Raw genomic sequence first — 18,499 nt, 5'->3', positions numbered from 1 at the left:
CCTGTATGTTTGGAGGTGATTTTTCACCACGGCTGCTGGGAAACGCAGCCCAGTGGTGGCTTTTTGTGCCCAGCCAGCATGCAAATAAAGATATGAGTCATAAAATGGCTTTGGTCTCCCTGTTTCGGACAGTCGTTATTGATTATTTTTAGCTGTAGAAGGGGGCAGGGAGGAACGAGCTGGGACAGGGCTCCCTGCTGCTGTTCCAGGGGATTTGTTAGGTTTGCAGCTGACTGTTGAGAGATTAATAGACAAACCCCAACCAGTTCGGTATTGTGTGCTCTTTATTTTTAATATAAATCAGTTCTGCAGTGGTTTGCAGGACACAAAGCTGCCTGCAGCCTGGGTTTCCTCACACCAGAATGCACGGCCTGGCCGGGCACGTGGTTTCAATGGCCAGGGCATCATTGCTGTGGGGTTTTGTTCTGCCTTTTCTTCCTCCTGCTGCTCGGGACGCACAGAGGTGGGATCTGTTTGGGGAATGGGATGCGCGTGCCCATGTCCAGCTGGATGTGAGCCCTTAAAACTCCTCCAGAACTGGTCCTCCCAAGGCAGCCCTGGCTTGGGAACCTCCTGGGGTCAAAGAGACAGCCACCAGCCCTCTTGCTCTCCACCATCCCCATGGCAGAAGGGCCATGTCTGCCCTGCTAGGAGAGGCTGGGGGACAAAAATCCTACTGGGCTGGGTGCAGGGAAGATGCTCTGATCCTGCCAGATGTTGCTTCTGGCATCTCTCTTGTTCGAGCCCCAGGTCTCCTCTCCACAGTCACCAAGCAGAAAGTGCTGTTGCTGGGGAGATGCTGAGACATTGCTGTAGACACATAGGCTCAGTTAACCTGCTTTCCCGATGGAAAGCTGGCCTTGGGAGCTATAAGCAGGAAAATAACTCCTTTGATTTTAGAGAATAGTTCATCAGAGTGGTGTTGAATTAAATGTGTGAAAAAAAAAATCAGGCTGAGTACAATGAAGCAGCAGCTCACACACTGTATGAACAGGGTGCATGAGCTTCTCAATTTGAAGTATATTTTGTTGAAAACCATTTCTGCAGGTATTTATTTCCATCACCTGTTAAAATGTGTTCTACCATGTGTTCTGGAGAACAGCTCCTTTGCCATCATAGAATCCCAGAATGGTTTGGGTTGGAAGGGACCTTAAAGCTCACCCAGTTCCAACCCTCTGCCATGGGCAGGGTCACCTTCCACTAGAGCAGGTTGCTCCAAGCCCCGTCCAACCTGGCCTTGAGCACTGCCAGGGATGGGGCAGCCACAGCTTCTCTGGGCAACCTGTGCCAGGGCCTCACCACCCTGATAGTGAAGCCCAGAGAAAAATCACTTTAGCCCTCCCATGGTACACATCTTCATACACAAATCTTGTGTGTGATTTATGCTGTTAGTCTGTAAAAATCCCACAAAAGTGAAGTCTGAACTATACATAGTTTTATTAATAGTATTACAGTTCACCATCAACTTGGGTAAAACACTCTCTATGATAAACTGGACTGTGATGGCATCACTCATTTAGACATCCCCAAGCATAGTCCAGAGGATTAACAGCCAAATCAATGAAAAGCAGTCTGTGATTGAGGAAAGCCAACTCTGTATATAAGGAAAACATCAGGTCCTGAGAAATCCCTTACCTTTAATACATCTAAAAGTATAATTGCATTCTTGTCCCCAACAGACCTAAAATCAATCTGGCTAACAAGTGACACAAAGAAATGGGAATTAAACTGATGCTTATCTCCAGCAACTAAATACAGGGGTCTCATTCTACATAATGCATATATAAATAATAGAGTGGCCCCTGCAAGCACAGCACTCTCAGCTCACTCGGAGGGATGGAGCCATTAAGATGGGCACCCAGGACACATCCCCCAGTATTTAGCTGGATGTCTTGCTGAGCTCTAAAGGATAGCACAAGTTTGTAAACCTGCTAAAAATAGAGCTTATCAGCGATGTCACCAATATTCTCAACTTTGATTAAAATGGTTTTAAAACGTCCCTTTGTTTCAGACCTAAGTTATTTCTAGTTAGCAAGGGGATAAGTGAAATCTTAATTTCTTGCCTCCCTTTAGCTCTTCCCATTTGCTCTGGTGCATAACAGAACTATAGAATCATAGACTGGTTTGGATTGGAAAGGACCTTAAGATCATCCAGTTCCAAACCCCTGCCATGGACAGGGACACCTTCCGCTAGAGCAGGTTGCTCCAAGCCCCATCCAACCTGGCCTTGAACACTGCCAGGGATGGGGCAGCCACAGCTTCCTCGGGTGACAACTTTGATTTTAAAAAGAGAATAAAACCAACTATTGCCCAGTATGATTTTCGCTCTCTTTTCATGCAGCAATGCAATCACTAGGGGGAGGCAGATGGTAAATTTATCTATCCTAAGCTCTCAGCCTATTTATGTTGCCTTATAAACAAGGGCAGAACAGTTGTAAGTAGGAGCTCCTCATACTCTGTGCTGCCTGGGGGGGAAATCTGAGCACTTGCTGAAGTCAGCTTGATTTTGGTGCCTCTTTGATGGACTTGCCCGCACCGGTGCTCCCCAAGGTGGCTGTGTGCCCTGCAGTGGCAATGGGCAGCCAAGGTGCCTCAGCAGCTTCAGAGCTGCCTGGCTGCTGAGGGTCGTGTTGGGTCCATTGGCTCATCCTGGGAGAGATTCACCCTCATCCTGATAAACTGGAAGCACAGGAGCTGGTAGAGAATCTGAAAACACAATTTTTGGCCTCAATGTGCAGAGTTTGTGCAACCTGGCATGGGTCATTGTGAACATGCCAACGTGCTCACCTCCAACAGACACCCTTGGCCCAGGCATCCCCAAAATAAACAAGAAAATCAGCAGCTGCTGAGCACAAGGGTTTAGTCAAAAGGGCCAAACATCCTAATGGACAATTTATGTTTTTATGGAAACACCCACAGTAAAACAAACAAAAGAAAGAGCTACCGAACTGTCATGTTCCAGCGGGATGGGGAGGAGAATCAGAAAAAAAGGTAGAAATTCATGGGTTGAGACATAAACAGTTTAGTAATTGAAATAAAAGCAAAACATAATAATAACAATAATAATTATGAAATAGAGAGAGAGAGGAAGGAATAAACCTTGCCTCCCCAAAAAACCATAAGTGATGCACAGTACTATTGCGTAACACCGACTGACCAATACCCAGCTTGACCTGAGCTGCAGTCAGTCCCTTCCCTCTAACTCCCCCCAGTTTATATACTGGGCATGATGTCTGTGGTTTGGAATACCCCTTTGGCTAGTCTGGGTCAGGTCCTGTCTCTGCTTCCTCCCGGCTTCTTGTGCACTGGCAGAGCATGAGACTGAACAGTCTTCGATCAGGGTTAAGTGCTACTGAGCAACAACTAAAACATCAGTGTGTTATCAGCATTATTGTCATACTAAAGCCAAAACACAGCCCTGCACCAGCAATCAGGACACTAACAAACAACCTCCACCTCCAAGCTAAAATTCCTCACTTAAATGCTTACATATCAGCAGAAAACTTGCCTTTACCACTTATTTCACCATTTCCGCTCCACCATCTGCTAAGCTAAAATGAAGCAAACGCTCCTGTTCTCCTTGTGAGCCGGATGATACCTCAGGGATCTCCCTGCTTCACAGCAGGGCATCCAGGATGCTTATCACAAGGAGGAGCTGGGGAACTACAGGTTTGTCAGCCTCACCTCAGTGCCAGGGAAGGTTAGGGAGCAGATCACCTCGAGTGCCATTACATGGCATGTACAGGACAATCCTGCTGTAGCGAGAATGGAGCGAGGTGTGGGTTGGTCTCTTCTCCCAAGTGACAAGCAATGGAATGAGAGAAAACAGCCTCAGGCTGTGCTAAGGGAAGCTTAGACTGGGTATTAGGAACACTTTCTTCCCCAAGAGAGTTGTCTAGCACTGAAACAGGCTGCCCAGGGAAGTGGTTGAGTCACCATCCCTGGAGATGTAGAGATGCAGCCCTTAGTGACATGGTTTAGTGGTGGGCTTGCCAGTGTTAGGTTAACAGTTAGACTTGGTGATATGATTCTATCTATGATTCTATCTATCTTAACAGTCTTTTACAACCTAAATGATTCTATGAACCTATGGTAAGCATGGAGCAGGGTTTGCAGGTCTGTCCATGCCTGTTTTACAGTGAGAAAGATTTGGAGTCTCTTTGGATGTGTAGTTACGGACAATTGGCCGTGGAAGGAGGTTTGTGCTGCTGCAAGAATTACAGCTTCTCACTGGTCTTTTGGCCAGTGACACCACACATGGGATGTGTGGAAAAGCTTAAGAACAGGGAGCTGGGATGCAGTTGCTTGCACCAACACTGCTGCAAACTCCAGGCTGGGGGGATGATCTGACACGCTGCTTGTTTCAACCCACAAAAAAATGGGTGTATTTGTCCCAGAACATCCATCAGCCTGTCAAGCTATGATGACTTAGAAGAAAAGGAAGGATTTTGGTTTTTATTTTGCTAAATGGTGATTGACATTTTAAAAGGAATATTGTCAAAGCCGCATGTCAACCTGCCTAATTGCCTTATCTGCGTGGCCCCTAATGACAAGTTAGACAATTACAGCTGAAAGAATTTTAAGCACCTAATAATTTATACTTCATCACCTGGGCTATTTGCTTTCCACACTTCACTAAGTATAGACTAGGAGAGGAGCTGCTTGTGTTTCAGGGCAGTTTCACCTGTTTCACTCAGGCCTGCATCAGAACGGTGCAGCCTTAGGGGAAATCTCAGCCTTCAGCAGAAGCTGGTTAAAATGTTTTGATGAAGACATTAACTTTTACATTGGGGTTGGGTTTTTTCCCTCCAGTAACTGAATCTTTCATTTTTTTCTTAAGAGAACAAGCATCTTGGGCTCTGCTTCTGGGTCAGGTCAGGGTATCGGCATCACTTTAACTTCAGTTTATAGCGTTGTGCATTATAAATAGATAACACCTTCCCACCAAAACACCCAGCAAAGGAACACTGGACAGTGAATTGAAAGACCAGTCCTGTCCCTAATGAGTGAAAGCTGGCCTCATTTCATTGATTAGCTAATTGCTATCACAGGGGTAGCAGGGCAGTATATGAGTGAGTGGGCTCCCAGGCTGGTTCTTTTGCTGCAGGGATGTGTTTTGGAGAGGGGCTGGGAAAGTCGGTGATCCCACATTTATGTTGCCTGGGGGGTTACTTTAGGGAGAGAGAGGTTTTCTTTATATCATTTGGGCTCATTTTGATGTTGTGTCTCTGATAAACCTCTGCCATGAAGCCTTTACCTTCCCTGATGCTTTTGGCCCTGCTCCTGGTACCTTGGGCCTGGGGGCTGGCTGCTGGCAGGCAGGTTCCTGGGGCGATGCTGAGGTCCCCCTGTAATGCTGCTGGTGCTGTCCGAGGGGTGAGTGATGGGAAGCAGGGACTCAGTTCCCTGCAGGGAGATCCCCCCCTTGGTTTGGCATCCTGACTACTTACAAATTCTTCTCTCCTCTCTATGACCCCTATGGAGTAAAGCACAGCTGGACTTTGCTTGCTGTGTTTTGGGAGTGGTTTTGTATTGGTTGTGGTCTAATAGCATAAATCAGGTAATGGTTTTGGAGGTGGGAATATTTATTATCACATAGAAAAAGTGGGGTGGCCTAGGGGCTTGGTCCAAAGGCAAAACTCCAAGCTACCAGGACATGGTGGATTTTGTCCTCCCTTCACATTGGGCTTAGGTTGGGATCTCTCTGAGCAGCATTACAAGCATGGGCAGTGGTACTCAGGTTTGTTATAAGACTTCTCTTTATAGGTATGTGGATCCCCCCGGGAATATCAGAAGGCTAAACCAGGTGAGATAATTCTCAGACCAACTTTTTTTCTAAGCCTAAATCCTCCCCAAAACTTGCTGGGTACCTCAAGCCATGGTGTGGAAAACCAGGAGCAAAAACGTGGCCCTGAGGTGGAATGGAGAGGGAGGAGATGTGGTTGGTACCCAGTGCTGGGGGAGGGAAAAATCAGTGTTAGTGTGGGAGATAACATGTGCTGCTATCTTGTGGCTGCCAAACCCCTACTGCAGAGCAGGATCCTGGAGGCAGGAGCAATGTGCAGCAGTAAATCACTGTTAGGCAGCAATTAAAACAAGGAGTAAAAGTTCAGCCCAAACTTTAATTGTGCTCCTGTAGGGTAAACCTATCACTGGCTCGTGGCTCTTCTAGCTTTGAGATAGTGGTTTTGGAATATACCGTATCACTTCCTGCCCGAGGGAAGGTGTTTCCCACTTTGAGGGCTGAATTAGCAATAGTGAGATGCTAACGTTGCTCATCCTGCTGGGGGTCTGAGGGCCTCTTGTTTGGCTGAACCCTTTAAGCAAAGGGGTTGAAAGTTCCTTAGGGAGCTCTATACACAGCTCAGCAGTGTATAGACAACAAATAGTGCCTCTGTGCCAAAACCAAAGGTAACAGCACACTCGTTGCTTGTGTAACTCATTCAGATGTGGCAATTCCTTAAGCCTTTAGCTTTGATCCCTAAATAATCCGACCCTGGAGATGGAAACCTGCCTCCCTGCAAGCAGTACTAACCGCATGGATGCGCTGGAACCTCTGCTCCTGCATGGCCACATCAGGGGACACTTAAAGGATGAGTGTGCCCTGCTCTGGGGTGGTAGCAGTGGGGGTACAGCCTGGCTCTCTGTGCGGCAAGAGGTGGTGGTGGCCAGGGCTTCCCCAGCTTCTGAGTATGCTGGAGCAGTAGATACAGGTGGGGCAAGCAGTGATGGGGAGGAGGTTTGGGGTAGGTTGCTGGGAGGCATGGATGGAAACAGTCCCTCAGGCTGGAAAGGATGGCAGTTTTAGGTGCACCCCAGGCTCATGTGTTGGTGCATGCCCAGGTGACCTCCCTGCTTTGACCCCAGGACCTGACATGGGATTTCTTGTGTGTTGTTCTGCTGATGCATTTCCATGCTTCCCAGACGGAAGCAGGAGGTAGCAAAATGGGGAGATAAGGGACCTTGAAAATACTTTGTGGAAGTAAGGAATAGTGATTCCGGGAAGTGGAGATGGAGGAAAACTTGAGGTTGTTGCTTCTTGTCTTCTAGGGTCAGAGTCTCCTTGGATATTGACATATGTGCCTATAAGGAGCTGCCACAGCGTCCTGAAGGGCAAGTATGGGGAGTTTTCTCCTCCAGTGTACCATGCTGATTCCCCCATAAACTTTTGGTGCAACTGGACAATCTGGGCAGGCACCAGACAGCATATAATAATTTATATTCAGGGCTTTGTCTCTGAGGAGAGTTGCAACAGAAATGAGGACAAAATCCTATTTGAAGGCGTTTCTTCACTGGTGGCAAACGGCGTGGTTTATGCTTGCTGGAAAAAGGAGACGCATGCTTTTGCCACCTTTGCCCAGGCTGTCCATGTCGTGCTGCTGAAGAGGCACTTGCCAAACCACAGAGATGTGCAATTTAAAGCGAAGTACTACATCTTCCAAGACCAGGAAGGTGAATCCTCCTCTAAAGATGATGTGATTTCTGAATCTCCTGCTCCAAAGCTTCCAAAGGAAGATAATGTTTTTCAGTCTGGCCTGCCTGAAAACCTGAGGGATGCACTGGGCTCTAGAACCACGCATAGCACCATGAGCCTTGTCAAGACCACCGTGCTAAGCAGTGAATTGATGCCCGGAAGAGGGATCACTTTGGATGCTACAGCTGTGGGAAGTCTGAGATGCTGCAAGGAAGCTCAAGGCAGAGGAACACCTGAGGGCATTGTCCCCACTGCAGCACAGGATACCTGGGGGCAGAGTCTCTCTGTGAGCGGGGACATCACCATGGGGTTTGATTATACCCACAGGCCTTCAAGCATGCTTTTGGAAACAACTTTGCTTGGTGCCTTGCAGGTAAAGGAGCCTTTTCTGCAGCCAGCAGGTGTGGGTCTGGAGAGCAGGCAGTCTGCCCTGCACCCTACCCTGGGGCCAAAAGATGTGGGAGACCTACAGTTTACTATTAAGCCAACATGTACGGGCTTGGCTGCCCTCTCACAGTCTTTGTCCCCTGGCAGAAGAGAAAGCAAAGATAGCACAGATACCACCATGTACCGACGGGTCAGTGCAGTCAGCTTAGAGAAGGCTGAAAGCCATCCTCAGTTGAGTGTCCCAACTGATGGCGCTGTGAGCAGTGATGCTGATGGCCTTGCAAAGGGCCTGATGCCCAGTCTGAGTAGCCCATATGAAGTGGTGAACAGGGACCACTCACATCTGCTACCTGAGAGAAGCCAAGGATGCCAAAGCAGTTTAAGGGGCTTGTCCATGACCCAATCTGTGCTAGGAACAGCTGGCCTCCAACATACAAAACATGTGGATATTTCTCCCCTGGAAAGTTTTAGGGCAATTGTCAGGGAGGAAACAGCACTGCACCCCACAGTACCATGGGATATCCTGCAAGAGCATCCTCATCTGCATGGCCAGAGCAGTCACATCCTGAAGACGTCCCCTACAGACCCTGGGAGCCTCCTCCAAAATGCCCAAGCACACATTGGTCCCGCTGCTGAGAAAGCTCATGTGTCCTCCTTTGCTGTACAAAGCTGCCACCACCAAAGTGACAGAGCTGCACAGCCAGGGCTGGCTGTACCCCATTTGCCAACGGGGCTGGAGCATTCTCCCACAGCCATGTCCACCATAGGGACAGAAGCAACCCCTGTGCTGGTGTTCTCCTGCACAGCTCCAGTCCTTGCAGACTTTGGCTCTACTGATTTAATTCCTGAAGTTCCTTTTGCTCCAGAGCCTGTGTCCAAGCTGCTCTTCTCTCCACCAACTGCTTTGCATTCGGACCCTGTCAGTCTCAGGCAAAGGGTGGGCATCTCGCAGGCTAGCCCAGGAGAACAGGAGATGCTCTCCCCTTCACCACCTCACCACCCACCAGTAGCCTCCGAACTGGGCACAGACGAGTCCAGCAGGCACCTCAGCCCTGGAATGCCAAAGCTGGTGCTGGGGGAGGCGGGTGGCCAGCAAGCAGAAACTTCAGCTTCTATGGCCTTGATGGACAGGGGTCCTTCCCCAGCCTCCATCACTGTCCCAAGGCCTGATGTGGGGCTTCCTCAGCCTGAGGACCATGCGAGCAGCGGCTATGGGGTGGCACCAGCTTCCCTACCTGCTGCCTGGGAAGCAAGGAGATCAGAGAACGTGGTGCCTGTGCATTGTCAGGGCCAGGGCATGGCTGGTAATGACAAACTGGCTTCTGCCTCCATCCTCAGGGGAGTTAAAATGCAGAAAACCATAGAAGCTCCTCAAGGGCATGCAGAGGAGGGGAGAAATGCCTCCTCCAGCACCACTCCTGCACACCCTGCTCCTTCCGTAGCCCCGAGGGGAGAGACACTGTCAAGAGGCCAAAAGCCACAGGAGCCCTCCGATGCATCTGGAAACAGTCAGATGCCAGGAGGACAGCAAGAGAAACATGCTGGTAGGTCTCACAGTACTCTGTATCTTGGCATAAGCCATCTTTAGAAGGCAGGAGAACTTGGTGGGGGCAAGGATGAGGCTGTGTCTTTCACCTGCAGTCCCTCCCTGGCAGTCATTACCTGCTGTCTGCCCACTGTCATGGGCAGAACAGACTTGGGGATATTGGTTTAATTTGTTACCATGCAAATCAGAGCAATAAGAAATAAAACCAAATCTTTAAACCTCTTCCCCCACCACTCCCTTCTTCCCAGCCTCAACTTCACTCCCAAATTCCTCCCCCAGCGTCAGGACAGGGAATGGGGGCTGCAGTCAGTTCATCACATGTTGACTCCTTCCTTGCCATGGAAACCCAATATAGGAAGATTTCCAGCAAGTGGTCTTTTGGCCAAACCTCTGTGGGAAGCAAACCCACATAATTCCAGCTGCTGGAGGCTGGATGGGCTGTGAGGGGCCAGACCCTTGCAGAGCAGCTGGGGTCCAGGTTCAGCTCTGATTGTGGAGCTGAGATGTGGCTCCAGGGGCTACAACTATAGAAATCTTGCACTGAGAGAGGGTCTGAAGTGGGGCTTTTTCTGTGTTAACTTGCAGCACCCTGTATGTGTGATAGCAGTGTCCTGGTGCACACAGTAGCTGCTGACCATGTTTCTCTTTTGTTTCATGTGTCAGAGCTTGGACCTCCCTGGACAATGGAGTACTTCCCCATCAGGAGCTGCCACCTTGTCTTTCAGAACAGGTCTGGGATGTTCTACCTGCCGCTGCATTCTGACATTAAAACCAACATCTGGTGTAACTGGACCATCTGGGCAGGCCCCCAGAAGCACATTGTCATCTATGTCCAGGGGTTCCATGGGAGTGATGGCTGCGGCAAGAACCATGACAAGATCATCTTCCAGGGCATCTCATCGAGTGTGGAAACCAAAGTGGTGTATGCCTGTCAAAGCCGAGGCACCCTGATCTTTGCTACGCAAGCTGCTGCAGTCCATGTGCTGTTTCTGTCAGGGAGTGGTTCCCCAAGGCATGAATACAGATCTTTTAAAGGACAGTATTATGTGTTCAGAGACTCTGAAACCATGGGCTCGTCAAATGATGCCATAGCTACCAGAGAGCCCATCCAGGAGACCTCTAAGAAAGAGGGCTGGAAGACAGCAGTGACAAAAGGTCGATTGCCCATGCTGAGAGCCTCTGCAAGCCCATCAGCTATACCTGGTGGTGGCAGGACCCAGCCTGAGCTTGTGAGCACAGATGGAGAGACCCAACACTCTCCTGTTCTTATGGAAGATGCTCAGTATGGTGCTAACCTCAGTGAGTATGATCAGCTGTGGGATGAAACCAAGCTGCAAAGGAGCCTTGAGGATAGCGGCACTGTGGGCAGAGAAACTGAAGCTGACATGCTGGTGGAGCAAGCTCCATCTGGGCAAGGTGCTGGGTGTAAAGCTGAGCCATCTGCTTTGGAGGCTGCAAAGGGGGATGTAGAGTTGGTGTCTGCTCCAGTCACCACAGCAGGTGCCCCTTCCTCAGAGGTGCCCAGCAGCAGTGCAGGTCTCCTTGCCAAACCATCTAGTCTGGATCAGGCCAGCAGCAGCCTGTCAGATGGAGTGGCTGCTGCTGCACATCTCACACAGACACCAGTGCTGGAAGAGCCACTGCTAAACACAAGTACAAAACCTCCTCTCTACCCCTCTCCTGGTGTGAATGCTGGAGATACGGTGTCTCTGGGAGAAAGCACGGAAGAGTTCTTTGGTAAGGTGTTTTTTGGGTTATTTGTGGCTGAACTGGCGCCTGACACTGTGCAGTATCTGTCTCCAGTGATGCAGTGCTCTCATAACATGGCTGTTGCCTTCAGCTGGTCCACGTGATATCACTGACTCCTTCTATATCCAAGAAAGAGAAGACATAGGACTATTTGTTGTAATTTGGGCATCTATGGGATGATGCTCCTCTTAACAGAGACAGGCTAGCTTCCAACCCAAATGCTTTGAGGAGCCAGCCTCTCAGCTGTGACTTTATAACCAAAGCAGACTGTGGCTGCTCATTTTGGTTTTAAACAGCTCTGGCTTACATTGATTCCTATGGCTGTAGCCTATGGCACAGTGGTCCTAGCTATGACAAATGAGTTTGAGCTCTGGAAGTTGGGGGGTGGAGGGGGGGAAGGCTTTTGTCTCCTAAGAAAGTTTGATGGTAGACTTCTTCACAGAAATATTTAGCCACCCATACCTACTAATTTCTGTCTGAAGGTACAATAGGTTCTCAATTGGTCTTTCCTCCCCTCCAAACTGCTCTTGTAGATGTGGAGAAGAGTTTATTTAGCTCTTTTGAAGTTGCTGGCATCTAATACACAAGCTGCTTTGCTTCATCAGTGTCCAAGGCAGCTCTGTTGGTTGTAGGAGCTTTGGTGTGGCTTCACAGGGATAACGTTTCATTCACCTCCAGGAACAGACGTTAGGTTTATTGGGATCACATCTTCCAAAAAGCACTTCCTACTGTACAGTATATGTTATTTAGAGCTTGATGTTTAATTTCAGCAGAAAGAATACAGGGAGAAGCTGGCACATGGCACTCCTGTTGCAAAGTGATACATACCTTATGTACTTCCCCCCCCACACACCCTTACCAATACACTGAGGTTAGCAGCCTGATTCTTTTCCTTGCTCTGACAGATCTGGCTTCTGCCCTGGCATCTCTGGAGAACAGCACAGCACTGCAATCCCAGCACCATCCCGGAGGTGAGCAATGCAGAGTTATGCATGACTTAAAACCCTGCCCTAAGCTCAGTGCTGACTGGTGTGGTGCATGGATGTCACCTCTCCTTAGGTTTAGAAACCAGTGCAGGGTGTTTCTGAGTCATTGAAGATTTTAAGATATCACTGCAATCCCACAGTTGTGCTTTGGCCACCTTGAATGTACCCTGGAGAAACCCCAGCTCACATATTAAACCTGGCATAAATGTTGGCTTGTTTGAGTTCAAGCTTTGCTCATTGGCTGGTTAAAGGACGTTTTTCTGTGGTGAATGAGCCTCAATTGCTCCAATACACTCCAATAGGTGTCTCATGACTACCTGGATCAGAAACCTGCAGCTCTTTCTGCTCCTCAGGCCAGGGAGAGAAGCAAACCCCCTTTATGGGAACATTAGCAACTGAGCAGCATAGTACTGGGCTTATTTGGCAGAGCAAGCCACAGAAATAGCTTGCAAAAAGGAGTCAATACAGAAGGAGCCTGAGGATTGAACAGGAGAAATATTGCTGAATAAATAGGCTTTAAACAGCAGACCTGGCAAATCCGTGCCAGCCTGGATTCAGTCAGACCACAGCAGTTTATCTAAGCTGATCCCAGATACAGGTGAGAAATGGGATTTTAGACTCTATCAGAAATTACAGTGATTCCTTTGAGAAAGATACTGGCTGAAGAAATGTGAATGTGATTGGATATATATTAATGCTCTGAACTTTTCTCAATACTTCTTGGTATTCAATTAAAGGTCAGTTCTAGTATTCATCACTGAGCATTACCTAAGGTTTCCTTTCACCGAGTACTCAACAACTTGTTCTACCTGAAGCACAGCCTCTGACAATACCCACGTGGCACTGACTTACACAAGCACGTCCTTGTGGAGCTATTCTGCTTGTGTCTGTTTAAAGGACTAACTCATTTAAGGAGCCTGTTAGTGTTATACAGACTTAAACATGCTAGGATCTTGTGTCTTCTGGTAGATGTGCTGTTTGAAGTAACTATTGAAATCAAACCCAAGGACTGGATTCCTCATGGTGGAAGTGAGCTCCAAAAGGGTCTTCTTGAACCTATGAAGAGCTATGTAAGTCTGGGTGTGAGGAAGGAGAGAAAAACAAATGTGATATCCCAAATCTTCAACTAGAAGAGACCATGCTGTGCCCTTTATTCCAGGGATTTTCTGTCAAAGCCATGTGATGAACCAGCATCTGAGGCCAATGCTGATGCCCTGGCAGGTTGCCCGGCTGGTGTTAGTTGCAGCCCCTTCATAGCGTTGTGCCATTGCAAGGTGGTGGAGAAGCACTGCAGAGACAGGGTTATAACCAGTGGAGGGCTGGAACTCACCTCTGATAATGGGGCAGCTTGAGGCCAAAGCCTAAATATGTTAGCAGCCAAACTCTTACCTGGGACTACTATTGCCCTTCTTTTTTCCCAAATGACCTTGTGTGTTGTGGAGGTTGAGCTGAAGCTAAGCAGATGGGAACAGTTAGTATTCTCCTTAGAGAAAAGGCTCAGAGCAGTGCGCTATGGGACATCTAATGCATCCCATACGGCTTGTGAAGGGGAAGAGCAAGGCAGGGGGGTAGACTGAGAAAAACCATTTACTGCCATTCTCCTGCCCATCAAACATCAAATCGGCACTGGTCTCTGTTCCTTTGCAGATCCAGGAGAACCTGAAACTTCCTGCCAACAGAGTCAATGAACTAAAGCTAAAGGAAATCAAAAGGTAGGGCTACTGCTCTGCTGCTGGCTTGGCAGCTATAAGCTGACTGCTATAACCTGCAATATTGCTTAGGTAGTATTGCTTAGGCTTGGCTCCTGATTCTCCTTCCCCTTGCAGAGATCCAGGCTTGCTCCTCTCCTGTGGGCTGTAACTTCTCCTGAAAGTAGGAAAAAAAAATCATTTTCTAGAGGAGAGATGATGAAAAATAATGTTTAGTGTTGGCTAGTATCTTTATACATTTAAGAGGGATTTAAACTCTGGAGAAAATGAGGATCCTCACACCTGCCATGGTGTCTGCTGGAGAAAAGCTGGAAGCTGTCAGCTTCCACACTTTGTTGAGGCTGACCTGGGGCTGCAGGTTGCCATTGCAAATTGCTTTATGCAAACAGCTAATCACTTCAGCCTAGCTCCAAGTGAGCACCATTACCAGGCTTTCCTTTATCCCTTGGTCCAAGTGCAAAGCTGCCTCTTGTCACAAATCATCTTTGCAAGAGCCTGCAGCACCATGATCTAATACAAGTAGGTAGAAGATCTAAATGGGCTTTCATAGCTGGGCCTGGTGGTGATGTTTTCCTCCTGCCTGCAGGACAAGCGATGCCAACCTGCTGCTCACCTTCTGGCTGCATCTGAAGCCAGAGGACAGGAACATGTCTCTGCTCCTACACTCCCAGCTGGAGGACCTACTTGGCTCCTCAGCAGGAGCAGAGAATCTGCACCTTGTTTCACTGTTCGTTGAAGGTGGGTGTTTCACTTCTCTGGGGTAAACCTTTTTATGCCAAGCCTGACTCGACTTACAGCACCTATTCCCCTGTTACAGATGTGAATGAGTGCAGTGCTGGGGTTGGACTCTGCGGGGAGGAGGCAGAGTGCTTCAATGGTGTGGGCACGTACCTCTGCCGCTGCAAGAAGGACTATGAAGATCATTCCCCCACCAAGTCTGGCACCCTCTGCGTCCCTGCTGCACAATCAGGTAGAGGACAAAGTAGCAGCTCTGCTTTCTCCTGCAGCTGGGTGCTTTTCTTGTGTGTGTGTGTGTAACTTCTGCAGCATCATTCCTGCCACATGCAGCCTGGAGCAAGCACCTAAGGATAAGGGGCTCTCTCTGTGACTGTGCCTCTGCTAATGTGCTTTGCATGTGATGCTTAAAAATGGCACTGCTACTGGAGTGGTGGCTTTAGATGTCCATGCCTGGTGTGGGAAGGATATCCTTGCAAGGCAGTTCCTAGCTGTTGGTCCCCTTATGCCTCCTCCTTCAGCTTCAGGAGCTCTTCTTTAGGAGTTGTGCTCAGATATGAGCAGACTGGGAGGCAAATGTGATCCTTTCAGAAAGTAAGAGGAGGGTGGAAAAGTGAAGCTTAGGCAGCATAGGTATCTAAGTTAGGAGAGCCTTGTACTCAAAGGAGAAATGGCCTTTCCCAGGCTCCAAAGGCATTGGCTTTCAGAGGTCAGCCGAGATAAGCCTCCAAGGAGCAACCTGCATCACTTAACTGTGTCAGGTTAAAGTCTTGCTGCTTGTTGGGTGTAATTCAGTGTGAGATCTGTGCTCCCAAGAGCTCTCCTGAGTGTGCCTGGACATTTAAGGGAGTGCTGTCACTTTTGGGTTCCTCAATACAATGGAGGTCCACAAGGATGAGGGACTAGAGCATCTCTCCTGTGAGGAAAGGCAGAGAGAGCTGGGACTGTTTAGCTTGGAGAAGAGAAGTCTCAGGAGGATCTTACTGATGTATGTTGATACCTCAAGGGAGGGTGCAAAGAAGACAGAGCCAGGCTTTTCTTGGTGATGCCCAGTGACAGGACCAGAGGCAGTGGGAACAAAGTGAAACATGGGATGCTCTTCCTGAGCATCAGGAAACACTTGCTGTTATTTTTACTGTGAAGGTGACTGAGCACTAACACAGGTTGCCTGGTGAGGTTTTGGAGTCTCCATCCTTGGAGATACCAAACAACTGTCCCACCTCAGCCCTTCTGTGATTCTTCCTCCCGCTCGAGGGAGGCTGTGGATGGAAACTCTTGGTACAGCTCATGCTCCCTGGGAGCAGTGAGTTGATGTGACAGCCAGCACCTGAACCTGGAGCTTAGCCTGGAGTATTTAACAGATGTTTAAATACTGGTAACAGCCCATGGTGTTTGCTGCTGTACTGTGTTCACTGGCTTTGTTGGCACTTCCAATTATAGCCTCTCCATGAGCCATAGCCTCCCTTTCCCCAGTCTGCTACTTTCTCTGCACCAGGGTTACAACTTGGCACATGTGAGCCTCTATTCCCCAGGACCTGCATCTTCTGGCCCTGATTGCTCAGAGCTTGCTGCTATAAGCAGAGTGTGGACAAGGGTGATTTATGAGTTACCTCTGCTGTAGCTGATGTGACCAGCAAACCTGGTCGCTCCTCGGAGTGCCCTGTGCTCTCCTGGCACACTGTGTAGATTGTGGTGAGAAAGGCATTGATGTTGCGTTTACCCCAGCTCTCCCCTGACATATTTGACACAAGGCTAAGCAGATGGTATGTGGTGCTTGCCTGTAATCAGAGCTGGCTAATGCAGTCTTGCAGAGTAATATGTCCTGCTAGACTGAAAGCAGCAATATTCTGCAATATGTACTCAAAACACTGCTGCTACTTTACCAAAACTACTTCTCATCCCTGCAGCATTGGAAGTGGCTTAAACCTGAATGTGACTTTGCAGCCAAATTGCATTTCTCCTCAATTCTCCCAGCTCCAAATTCATTAACCAGTTATGTAGTCCAAGCCTACCCAGGTCAGCTGGATGTTGTTCTATTAAGATAGAAATAATATGATAAATACATATTTATCCCTTTGGTCACAGAGAGGATCCCTTCACATCTGTATGGGAATGGTAGCAGGTCTTTTAGCTTGCATGTAGCTGCACATGGGTTTGCCCATGGCTTTGTGCTGCTCCTGCAGGCTGGCTGTTGATCTAAATATTTCTTTGGGATGGAGGTTTGGGAGAGATGCTCTGCCCCAGAGACAGTCATGAGGGTTTATTCAGGGCAGTAGGGGAGATGTTGACCCCGCTGGGTGAGCATCCACAGCACTTGAGCACTGTGGTCATGATGTGGGGGACTTTGTGAGCACAGTAGAGACCACTTGGGGCAAGCAGGATGAGGCCATGGCCCTTCTCTTGCAGGGATCAGTTTCTTCCTCCGCCATGGCGACATCCTGGTGGGTGCAGCCATCACGGCTGCCCTGTCGATGCTGGTGGCTGCAGGTGTCCTGTGCAGGACAGCCATGCGGGGCCGGCACCCCAGGAGGAGCCTGAGCCCTGAGGAGCCCCCAGCGAGGGCTGCAGAGGAGCCGGTGATGGAGCTGCATGATCTGGGGCAGTGCCTGCGCCTTGACCCCTTCCAGCTGAAGCTGCGGGCCAGGCCCCCTGAATGGCTCTGGGCTGCCCGGGTCCACCCTGCCCAGGAGTACCAGGTGTTCCTGGAGCAGTCCCCCCAGCTCTGAGGGGGTCCCGGGGCTCCCTCAAACCCCCTTATGGCCCTGGTGACCTGTGCTGTCACTCCTGCCTTCCCCAGCTGACACAAGCCACTGGCTGTGTGAATGAGCCCTTCTGGTGTGTTTTATGGACCATAAATGTCCCATCACAGTCTTCCTTGTCTTGTGGTTTAATTTTTAATACTCACCTAGCTTGGAGAACAAAGTGCGTGTTCCACACTGCTGTGCATCTTCTCCTGACTTAGCCTGTATGAGAGCGGTGCAGAGCTGTCAGCACACGGAAATTAAACACTTTTTTAAGGAAAAAAAAAGGCAAATGAGATATTTTCGTGTTTAGTTTAAGAGATTAAAAGTTATTTTGCATCTGCACTCAATGCTGCCTGCTTTCCCCTGCCCCTGAGGCAGAACTCTACGGGAAGCCCTGGCGTGACCTAAGGATCTGGGGCTGGGGTTGGGGGGCTTCTAGCCTGCGTGAGGAGCACCCCCAGAGCTTCACTTAGTGTTCTGGGGAGACTCCTGACCAGATTATGGCACATGGATCCCCTGTCACTGAATGATGGGGATAGCATTCTTGGTTCTTGCATGGATGCTGGTTGCTGCTAGCTGCGCAAAGCACCACTGCCAAGTAAATCCTCCTCTGGCAGTAAAGCACAGTTGTGTCCCCAGCTTGTCCTGCAGCTGAAGGCTGTAACTTCTCTATTTGCTCAGTTTAGGGCTTTTAAAATTGGAACGACTTTTGTTCATTTTTCTCCCCTATGTGAAGATGTGTGGATGGTGTGGTGGCAAATGTCCCACTGGAGGGCACTGTCTGCCACCAAAACCCAACAAGGGCTGCTGCTGCAGGGCTATACCCCTGCACGCTGGCCTGGACAGCGGCTGCCAGATGTGAGGCACAGCTGGAGCTGGTGGTCCCCAGTGAAAACAGGACTAGTTAGTGCAGCTCGTGGATAGTCTCTTTGCACTTGTTAAGCAGGTTTGGCCAAGATGCGCTAAGGAAGCGCGGGCTGACCAAAGCAGCTTGCATCACCATCAGTGTGCCCGGCTCAGTGAGCTTTAAAGCGGCTGGAAAGGGCCCTGCTGTGTTTCTCTGCAGGGAAGGGGTGAGGATGCTGGTGAAGGAGGAGAAAGGGACCCCAGGGATTTCCTTAGAGTAACTATTTTCCATCCTTTCCCCCTAAAAAGCAATACCTATATCT

At 49.2% G+C, this 18,499-nt stretch overlaps 1 protein-coding gene across 2 annotated transcripts; it reads left to right on the top strand.

The window, feature by feature from the left end:
* Positions 1–4,733: 4,733 nt before the first annotated feature.
* Positions 4,734–17,670, top strand: LOC134161465 (uncharacterized). Of its 2 annotated transcripts, none has more exons than XM_062614303.1 (10): positions 4,734–5,376; positions 5,767–5,806; positions 7,051–9,405; positions 10,071–10,706; positions 12,062–12,127; positions 13,112–13,212; positions 13,790–13,854; positions 14,438–14,589; positions 14,669–14,821; positions 16,993–17,670. In XM_062614303.1, the coding sequence occupies exons 1-10, from the start codon at positions 5,245–5,247 to the stop codon at positions 17,310–17,312; spliced, it is 4,020 nt and encodes a 1,339-aa protein (XP_062470287.1). In that variant the 5' UTR covers positions 4,734–5,244; the 3' UTR covers positions 17,313–17,670. The 2 variants fall into 2 exon arrangements, with proteins under 2 accessions (XP_062470287.1, XP_062470286.1); XM_062614302.1 differs by having other exon boundaries at positions 4,740–5,376; positions 10,071–11,144.
* Positions 17,671–18,499: the final 829 nt, after the last annotated feature.

This window comes from Pezoporus occidentalis, unplaced genomic scaffold (genome assembly GCF_034315485.1).
Source record: "Pezoporus occidentalis ecotype Australia unplaced genomic scaffold, CSIRO_AGI_Poc_V1 ctg175, whole genome shotgun sequence".
Taxonomy (NCBI): domain Eukaryota; kingdom Metazoa; phylum Chordata; class Aves; order Psittaciformes; family Psittacidae; genus Pezoporus; species Pezoporus occidentalis.
This window is presented reverse-complemented; position numbering and strand designations above follow the sequence as displayed.

Bases quoted from the DNA above. Each gene is read 5' to 3' on its own strand.
- LOC134161465 (XM_062614302.1), top strand. From the start codon at position 5,245: ATGAAGCCTTTACCTTCCCTGATGCTTTTGGCCCTGCTCCTGGTACCT. The intron at 5,377-5,766 runs GTGAGTGATGGG...TTCTCTTTATAG, and splicing joins CTGCTGGTGCTGTCCGAGGG to GTATGTGGATCCCCCCGGGA. The intron at 13,855-14,437 runs GTAGGGCTACTG...TCCTGCCTGCAG, and splicing joins AAGCTAAAGGAAATCAAAAG to GACAAGCGATGCCAACCTGC.